Source organism: Egretta garzetta, unplaced genomic scaffold (genome assembly GCF_000687185.1).
Source record: "Egretta garzetta isolate BGI_Z169 unplaced genomic scaffold, ASM68718v1 scaffold7, whole genome shotgun sequence".
Lineage (NCBI taxonomy): Eukaryota > Metazoa > Chordata > Aves > Pelecaniformes > Ardeidae > Egretta > Egretta garzetta.
This window is the reverse complement of record NW_009260350.1, coordinates 2,810,012-2,820,189: the sequence shown is the minus strand read 5'-3', so window position 1 is coordinate 2,820,189 and position 10,178 is coordinate 2,810,012. Positions and strand designations below refer to the sequence as shown.

General features: G+C 40.7%; 1 protein-coding gene across 1 annotated transcript in view; it reads right to left on the bottom strand.

Moving 5' to 3' along the window:
- The window catches only part of FBXW8 (F-box and WD repeat domain containing 8), a 68,302-nt gene that overhangs the window by 34,897 nt on the left and 23,227 nt on the right, over positions 1 to 10,178 (bottom strand). Inside the window, exons 8-9 of the mRNA XM_035898368.1 lie at positions 10,116 to 10,178; positions 9,453 to 9,541 (exon numbers count right to left, since the gene is read on the bottom strand). Coding sequence (XP_035754261.1) covers positions 9,453 to 9,541; positions 10,116 to 10,178 — 152 coding nt within the window. The remainder of the gene's footprint in view (positions 1 to 9,452; positions 9,542 to 10,115) is intronic.

Here is a 10,178-nt window from a genome sequence, read left to right as displayed (position 1 = left end):
TGGCAGGTAAATACTCCAACATCTAATATAAGCTACTTGTGCAAAAAACCCCAAACAAAAACCAAAACTAACCCCAAAACCTACAAATTCTCAGTTCTCAAGTTCAAAAAAAAAACCCCAAACCCCTCAGCGTCCAACAGAGACTCTTCACCCAAGTAACTCAGCTTCTCTGATGGACTTATATTTCACTTTGCCCTTGTCCTTCCATACATTTCGGTGTGTATGCCTGAGAAGTAGCAGCAGGAGAAAGACAAGAGCTGTATTTGTCTAACTATACTTCTCCTTGACAAGCCACTTCTATAATTCTGGACAGATATGTATACATCTGTAAAAATTCATCTGCAAATTCAGCTTAAGGTTTACAGATATGCATAAAAACACTTGCTGAAATGGAGCAACAATAGGTGGAATGCATATGGTATAGAGAAACTGGAAAAAAAATTAAATTCATATGGTATCTACAAACGTACCACAATAAAAATACCTCCTCGCTAATCAAAAGCATTTCAACTACTTTTTATTGGCAGTGATGTCTTGATGAGACGAACAATTTCTTTCTTTGTGCCCTCGCACATGAGTGAAAGCAGAAGACTGAAGGAGAAGGAGCTGGGGGTTAAAAGCTGCTGATGTCCCATGGTGGCGGGGAAGCAGGTGGTGAAGTGCAGAGCACATGTGGGAGGAAGCAGAGATGGAGGCCGGGCACCGCTCTAATGAAGTGGTGCTGAAGAGGCAGACGATTTCATAAGGAGAAAAACATCAGGAAACTGGTCAAAACACAGAATCTCATCTGAAAAAGCTCAACTGTGTTGGATAGCAATAGCCAGAACAAATTTGGGGAAGAGGAGGAGGGGGAGGCTGATCTCTCTCCAGAGCCCCAGATGTCTTTATCGTTGCCTAATGACAATTATACTCAACCAATTAAGACACTGCTATCACAGTTGCATTGTTAGTAAGCCTTTGGCCCTGAGTGTTGATGGCTGTCTAATTAGTGTTTGTGCAAAGTACAACTGCAACTAATATATAAACTGACAAATACACAAAAGAAAAACTGTTAACAGGAACATTTTCAAAACAGTCGAGACTCGACTCATTCAGTCCATGGCAGCAGCAAAGACAAACTGCTTTCCTTCATGGCTTGCTTACTGCTGGCACTGCAGAATTTCACTTCAAACAAGCAGGTCAACTAGATCGTCGCTGGGTTTCTGTTGAAACAGGACGCTGGTGTTGGTCCATTTTGTAGGCTGCCTCAAGCACACCTCTCCAGGGCAAGTCTGACTACACTAAGGTGGTTTGAACACCAAAGACTTTTGCTAAGACACTCCAGAAATCAGTTTACCTTTTTCATTTTTCTCTAAAGAATTTGTAGCAAGAAAATAAAAAGGAGGGAGAAAGAAAAACCTTTGTTTCACAGTCAGGTTTGATTTCCAGAAGGCAAAGTCTGTTCAGTTTCCAGATACCTGTGGTGATCAACAACACAAAAAAAACCCCAACAACTTTGTTTCAGGCAGTCAGGGACCATCTGTTAATACTCAAAAGATCTTATTATGAAGTCCTTACAATGTCAATGCATTTCATTGAAGTCAGTAGGAATTTTGCTCAAGTAACAATCTCTAGCTATAGCTCTGTTTAAATGGATGCGTATTTTGCATTGCCTTGCTGCAACAGGCATCTCAGACCTTTCATCCTTATTCCACCAAAAGCAACTAACCAGTCCTTCATGTGGTTAATTAAGGTATCTCGTCAGAGACCCCCTCAGAAGGCTTAAGAAATAAGGCCCAATTAAACATGCAAACCCAAGTCCAAACGCCTTTGTAAGTTGGTTCAAATTGCTCCTAAGCTTCATCTTCTCTATAAGGCTCAAGTAAGACAGGGGTAATTCATAATGTTCCATTTCAAAACCCCTCTTCATCCAAAACACTGCAAGTTGGAAGATACCTCAACCATAACAGACAACACTGAAATTAAATGGATTCTACTAAAATCTTTATATTCAACATTAAGACCCACAACTTTTCTCTTAAATGAGGGATAACAGAGCTCAGATACATTTACCACAGTGTTAGATGCCTGTAAGTTAGAGTAAGGCTGGATGAAAGAGATAAAAGTTCCCAAGCTTTCCTGTGTTCTCATTTACAGTTAGAGACATTGATTGCCACTACATATATAAACCCCACGTAGCTTGGTTAAGGGATTCCTTAAGGGAAGGCATCAGAAAAAAAAAAACAGTCTAGTAGCAACGAATGGAGTAAAGAACTACTTTATATGGCAGAAAGGAATATAAATAGAACATAGCGACAAAAAAATGAAATACAAATGGAACAGAAAAGAGAAAATTTTCTGCTATTACATAGCATGGCAGAAAGCTACACCATAAAATACAAGAAAAAACAGATGGGGGTAAACCAAAACCAGCATTTGAAACAATCTTAATGCTGACAGAAGAACATGAAGTAGGAAAGTAATGACCTTGATTCCATCCAAAAATTATTTTGGGTTGCTTGATGTACAAGTGCAGCCATGCAAAAAGTGACTAACTTGCCCCAAAACAGACCTGGAACCCCATGTAGGAAACAAATTCTGAGCATCCCTACGATCGGTTCCCAAACTCTTCTGCTGGGCACCTGACTTTCCAAATCATCAACCCACGTCCATCTGTGGACCACACTCACATAAATTGAGCTGCAGAAAACTTATACCTTTGCTTTTAAGGCCTTATTTAGGAAATCGTAGCTCTAGAAAGTGGGTTAGGCTGCCGGAGATAGCGTGCAGTTCTGCAGCTTATCATTGTTCTCTGTAACAAAATTAACATTTCGCCATCCTAAGTACTTCTGTGTGCCTCACTTTCTTATTAATTTTAAGTGCATGCAAATGTCATACCAAGGGAACAGAAACAAGCCGAAGGGTTATATGGTAGGCAAAACATTTTAATGAACACTTACAAAAGCAGAAGTTAGAGAAAGCCAAACTGTCTCCAGTAATTTCTTTTTTAAGGCCAAGAATCTCCCATCATTTAGATCAAGGTTCTAGTGGCTTGCATCAGCCCAGGTCCGTTAATTAAACCAGCTGATCTGACTAAGGAAACATATTACTGTGGGTACTGCCTAAGGCTACTGTCATGGCAGGAGAAAAAAAATCTTTTTCAAAAGAATTCAAGAGAAATTATGATGCAGTTTGGGAAGCATCTGGTCCATCAGCCTTCTTATTTTACAAAGGACAAACACATAATGCAACAAATAAAACAACGGCTCCAGTTTCAGATACAGGCAAGAAAACACCATTTGAAGACAATGTAAATTGATATGTTTACATGTTGGAAGGAACACACACTTGCAACACGCTGCAAACAGTGGTGAGGAAAATATCATCTGACCTCTAGGCACTGATGGCCACAGCCTAGAGGCTGGTAGGTGGTGAAAACAGTAAAAATGAAGTGTTCCAGAAGTTTTCTACAAAGAAGGATGGGTTTGTCTGGCCTCAGCAGAAAAAAAACAGGCTTTATGAGCTCAAAAATAACTACCATGACTTCAGAATATTAGGCATCACTATGCACACAATGCATCTCCCCGCAGCAGCGCATTCCTCTGCATCCAGCAAAACCCATAGGTAAACCAATAGCTTAATGGTTGGGCAGGCTGGAAAAGCGGCTTTCACAAAGAGTCAGTATCAAGCTTCTAACTATTGGTTTCACCTGAAAGGCTCTTTTTCACAAGACGACAGAGAAGCGAAGGTGTTTGTCACTTAACACAACCTTACCTAACTCCCGCAGTTTGTCATCCGACCCCTCTGAACTCATGATGTCATCCTGTTTGCAACCCTCCTAAAGGTGGCTCACTTGAAAAAAAGAAGGTCTGACACTTATTACTTCTTAACAACGATGAGAATGAGTGAAGAGAACACAAAGGGTTTGGGGAGGTGGAAGGAAAAAGGCAACTATTTCTACCTTCTGCCTTACCGCTTGGGTTTACATCCAGGCTCTTGGTCACTGGGAGTGGAGGGAGAAACCTATCAAAGTTGTGCCATTATACAAGTGAAATTTAAGCAATTAAATAAGGCGGGGGTTTATTCGGGCTATTTAAGACTTTGGTATGTTAACTTTTATTCATTTTCATTACTAATTAATATTTTGGTTTCCTCAGGTCTGCACACTGAATTAAGATGCAAGAGCTAATAATAAATACCTTGAGAATAGCCCACAAGCCCTACAGCAAAAAAACCAAATTAGATGAGAGTTGACATGAAGTTTTAGAAAGTGCAGAAAAGTGTTTTCAAGCCTTTCGGGCTAGTTTCACACATCATTATGAAGCTAAAAAGAGCGGCAAGCCCATTTTTTAAGAAAGTCATTTGCAGGTCACCTTTGAGCAGGAGGAAAGCAGAGCGGGAGGTGATCCTAGAGAACAAAGAAATCTACCATATAGTAGCAGCTACTTTTAGGTCCAGATGTTGCTCGTAAGGACTTAAACTGAAAGGCCCAAATTGTTCGAAAGTGCTGCAGTGTTTAAAAAAAATTTATTGAGGCACTCAGAGCACATGAATCTCACTAGCCCTAACTCAAGAAAATAACATCTCTAGATAAGAAGATATTTACTGGGGGAAGGAGGAAAATCTCTGAAGTTAAAATGTAAAGAGAAGAAGCGAGGGCTGATTCACAGCCGAGTCTGTAAGGGGTGCAGGACTCCATGCAGCATCTGCGAGACCGGTCTCCGTGGCACAGCAGAGGCAGGCCCTTAAAACTCTATTTAGGCAAGCTCTTAACTAACAGTCTATACCGCTCCTTCTTCAGGCAAAGAAAACTGAAGAATGAAAAAGTATCGGATAACTTTATATTTCTGGGTCTTTGGAAGGGTGGTCTGATTCTGGATCTCTTTTGTTTATTTTCATTTGGGAAGCTTTCAAAGCTACAAACAGCAGAGGTAAAGCCACAGTGCCCTTTCTGCAATCACAGAAAAGTTAACACAAGGCACAATGAAACATCACCCTGACTCACAGCAGGCTCGGTGTGGTTTTACGGGGCGAGTTGTGAGGCGAGATAATCATCACCGACACAAGACAAGTTTAGCGCACAGTTTCAAGGACACGTTAAGTACTTCACACAGAGCCAGTCAGACAGCAAAACAGCCTCGCAACATGTTACGGACGTGCTACGCCACAGGATTCGCTGCGTCATGACAACGCAGTTCAAACAAGGACCAGATGCAAGCTCTGAGATCAGTATCTCCGGGAGGACCTAACCTCTGACTACAAATGCCCATCAGTGTGGCTGTTGATGCTGCCAAGAAGAAAAAAAAAGTAGCAATTTTACTGCCTGAACATGCGCTTGCTAAAAACAAAAAAAATAAAATAAAACAAAAACACGACAGAGAGATTTGTTTAAGATTTTATTAACAGAAGGTGAAGAAATCCAGGCATTCTGTACTAAACCCAAACATATGACAGCATTAGGTACAGTGAACCTAAACATCAGTAGTGATTTATAAAAGCCAAGCGAGCAGACATATAATTGCTTTAAGTCAACTCTGACTTAAAAGAAGAAACTACATTTGAATTTAATATGGAAGGGGGAGGACAACATCCCCTTAAAGAAGATCCTTTGAGACATGTAACTGTAGAAAGGCTGGCAAATACAACATTGATTGGGAGTGAGGTAACCACAAACACCGCTGTCTCAAATGAAAAGGGATTCAAGGTCTGACCCAGAAAACAAGCATCGTAACCGCTGGGATGAAATTTTAATGATAAACACAAGATGCTCTGCATGCAGGCCAGATTGAATTATCTGATGTCAGCCAGTAAATGCAAGGCACTCTGAGAAAGAGGAGCTGCTAGCGGCCACCTTCAACTCGCAGCTCAGGTTGCACTTAATCAATCCTTGATATTCTGCCATCTTCTGGCTTGAGCTTTGGCAGCAGCGTGGAGAAAATACGAGGCGAATGCAAGAAAATAGGTACATTTCTCTAAAGGAGAGCCAACCCTGTGTAGTTTATCTTTGCTTCCTTACACAAAGTTAATCAAGAGATCTGCTCCTGAACCAGTTCAGGCAAACCGTGCCTCTATGTATTATACTTGTAGCTGCTGGGTAAGTCACTCTGCCCACAACCTGTACAAATTCCTTTTCAGTAAGATTTAAAAAAAAAAAAAAAAAAAAATCTAAAAAGATCTATAGCAACTAAAATAGACATTATTCCGCTTTCCAGTGGAGCTTGAAGGAGTATAATGGAACAGGCTAGATCTACCGCGGATCTCACTAACAATGGTCTGTCACAGCACAGGTTCAAATCCAGTATGATTTTTCCCAGGCTTGCTCCAAGACCCCAAATACACAACACCCCCAGCATTTCTGCTGGAGAACCTCTCTCCCCACTCCTTTTTTATGTTTTTCAACCATTCTCTGATCTCCCAAGATCCCGAGTTGAACCTCCCGAAACCAGGGAGCAGCTGCTGTACAGTGCCACAGTTTCCAGCTATAAAAGACAGAGAATAATGCCTGGCTGGCCTGACCGAGCGGAGCCAGAGCGCCACAGCTGCTCCCTAAAGTCAGACATCAAAAAACCTGCTAACAACTGAGTGGCCCTATTTTTCTCCAGTGCAGCAACCTGACTATAGAAGAAAGGCAAATGATGCCACGAGAAACTGTTTAGAAAAGCCCGGGAAATGCCACACGCAAAATTAGCTTTAAGATCATCACCAACTTCTCAAGTCTTGCGAAGTTAAACATCTGCACATGGCGAGTATCGCTGGAATCTAGGATTATTCACATGTAAAGCTAAGCACATAAGTGTTTGCGAAACTGGAGATATAATCATTAAACATAACAGATAATTGATATTTATACTGAGAAGAAAATTGACTTCTGTTAACCTCAGCTATTAAATTACTTCTTCAGTACTGAAAGAATGCAACAACTAGCTATTGATCACCAGATTCATTACACTTTTATGACAAATTTGAAAGCAGAATGCCATTAAGTACAAAGCCGGGAGAGAGAGGGGAGGGTTATGTTTGGATTTTAAAAATAAAACGAACCAAACAACAAATTCCTCATCTCCCTAGCCTAAATGCTCATCAAATACACATAACGAGCAAGGTATTTCCCTGCAAAATCTGCTCAGGTCCTTAGAAGATCCAGTTATAACTTTAAGTTAATCTTGTTTGATATTTACTACTTACTATGAGATATTATTGAGGGGAGGAGCAGTGTGCTGCTGTCTTGCAGACTTCGATCATTGCTGGCAGAACAACAAATTCATCTTCTTTTGGGCAAGATTTACAGAACAGTTTTCTGCTTGCAGCAATTTGAGAGATGCTTTCAGAGATCTCAAGCAGAGTGAAGGGCAAGCAGTAAACAGCAAAGGAAGTAATAAAATTTTTGTGTTCTAATAGTCTAAGCATTTCATTTCTGAACCAGGTAAAGTCTGATTTCCCCATGTTGTCTTATTGAATGTATGCTCACAGCTTCATAAAAAAGATGCTTCATTACTAAAATTCATTTTCTCAGAGAAGGGAAATTACTGAAAAGTAATTTGAGTGAAACCTGTAATACAGCTTTTCCTAACGGATATGCATGTGTGGCTTTTCCCTCAGTGGTCTCTTACCTGCTCACCTATTTTCATGAACCTTACAGGAACCTAAATTCTTTAAGGGCACCACCTCCTTTCACCATGCCAACTGAGGCAAACTCCCTAAAAGAATCAAGAAGACACTGGAGGAACTGGGGAACCAGTACGAAAAGGCTGTGTGAGACTGCATAAATGTGGTTTCCGAACTAAAATATGGACTATTTGAGTTTAATATACAGGATTAATCTCCTTTGTTCATTAATTCTTTAGAAATTACATTTATTCTGCCTACCTTCTATATACTGCATGTTTGACTATAAACCCATGGAGAAATGAAGAAAAAGAAGAGCTGGAGGTTTTGGCAGCAGCGTGGAGACAACTGGGGTTTCTGGCTCCCAAAAAAGTACAGGAGGTTTCATTAGATACAGTGGAACAGATACAGTAGTGTAGATCCCTAGCCAAGGCCAGGAAACATGCTGCCCAAGCTGAAGGGCACAAAAGGAGTCAGGTTGCTCGCGGCAGAGCTGGATCCCAGCTGCGGACCACAGCAGGCTGGGAGCTGCCGTGTCTTTATCAGCGGTCCAAGGAAGTCTCAACATCAGGCAGGAGTCAACATACGACCTGCGGTACTCCAGCCTCACAAATTCTTCAAGCCTCTTCCTATGGCCACTGTTTCGGTTAACCACTGTGTGGCACTGCCCCTCTAGAGGTCACAGACTACACAGCTCTTCAGCAGAAGCATTTTCATTGCTATAATGCAACTGGTTACAGCAGCAAAGACATTGGCATTAAAAGCAGAGAAAGAGAAGCAATAGTCACTGAAAAGGATGGAAAGGAATAGAAAGGGAGACCTCCAAATGCAGAAGTAAAAAACCCCACAAATCACAAAACCACCAGCTAACTCACCATCAAAGATTACAATTCCCCTTTCCCTCCTGCTGTCCGCTAGTTTAGATTTCTGCTCTCAGCTGCCCAACAGCATTCAAAAGCATTTCAATGTATCTAAGTTATCTACACGCAATGTATCTCAAGGCACCTTTCTTATAACCAGTGTGTGACTTTCATACTATTTTATGAGTAGTTTTCTCTAATCCCACAATGCATAAGCATTCACCATTACCATGAAGTGCTACTGTACAATACGGAACTCTGGTATGTTAAGGACAACATCCTCTGACTGCCCCCAGGACAATACAATTTTTATTTACTCATGTGACTTCTTCTGGAGGGCTACTAATTACAGAACATGTAAAATTCAAGCAGAATACAGCAAAGCCTTACACCTGCTGAGACAGTCACGGTCACCTCTTCCAAGAGTTTGGGAGGTTCTTAAAATTGTATTTAGAGGTGTAAACCAAATGAATAGCTAATATTAAATCAAGGTCCTGACAAAGCTTTATGTTAGGAAAAGAGAACTTTGAGTTTCTCCGGTTTTTGGGTGGTTTTTTTTTTTTTCCCCAATTGTCTTTTAAATAACAGTGGAGAAAAGTAACAGTCTTTCTAAAGTTACTTTGCCACAGCACACAAAAATAGCCTTGTGATTAAGAGATTTTTGTGGAAAAAGTAATAAGAAGAGCATTTTTCAGTAGACGTGTATGATATTTAATACATTCTGAGTGCCTCCACAGCAAAACAAGACATACAGTTCATCAGAAAGTACTATAGTTTTTATAAGTACATGAGATAGCTTTTTGAATAGAACAACAATAATTTGCACTCGTAGATAACCATCATTATCTGTCACTTTAAGAACAATCCACCTCACCCACAAAGGAACTGCAGCCAGAAAAACTCGTTCTTGTTGCCTCAAATGGATGCTTCTTTTGAATGTGTTAAAAAGTAGTACATAAGATCTCAAACAGTAAAGATTAAATGAGCGTTATGCAACCTCATACTTACCCAGCAATAACAACTCCGTCACAAGAATGTACATCACAAAGAATTTTTCCCACCTCATATTGCAGCTGGCTCACAGCACCAATGCGGTTCTGCACAGAAAGACGAGACATGGGTTTGGGATTGCAGTAATTGTATTGACCAAGTTCATTTGCTGCTTCTTGGAAAACTCCAAGCTTTACTATTGCTACTGACAGTGCAGCTGAGAGAAGACCCATCTACTTTATGCTGGCCTCTTGGAATTTTTACAGGCAGAAATGAAGAAGAAAACTATCACTCTTCGTTATCATTCACAATCTTTAGGAAGAGAAACAAATATCACAACAACAGATAGCTTTCTTTTACCCAGGATATGTAATGAGCAGGGGAAGGAGCCTTCATCTTAAAGGCTGATTCTCATTACCAAGGGATGGCTGAAGTATAAACATCTCTCTTGCACTGGAGTAGCATAGCAAACAGAAAGACACGCTTGTAGAAGTAATCACTCATTGGGAAGAAAAGGTATTACAGCTAGGGCAGAGTCTCATAAATCCTTCAGCAGCTTTCCCCTTTTAACTGGCAAAAAGAAGCTGCAATACAAAAGACCAACTTTTCACTACCACTCGCTTGAAACAGGTTCCCATTTTTCTACAGCATCTGGATCCCATTAAAGAAATTCCCTTTTACCTTCCAGTTGGTTTTCAAAGTGCGCTCTCTGGTACGGCAGTTCTTGAGGGCGAGCTTCCAGCA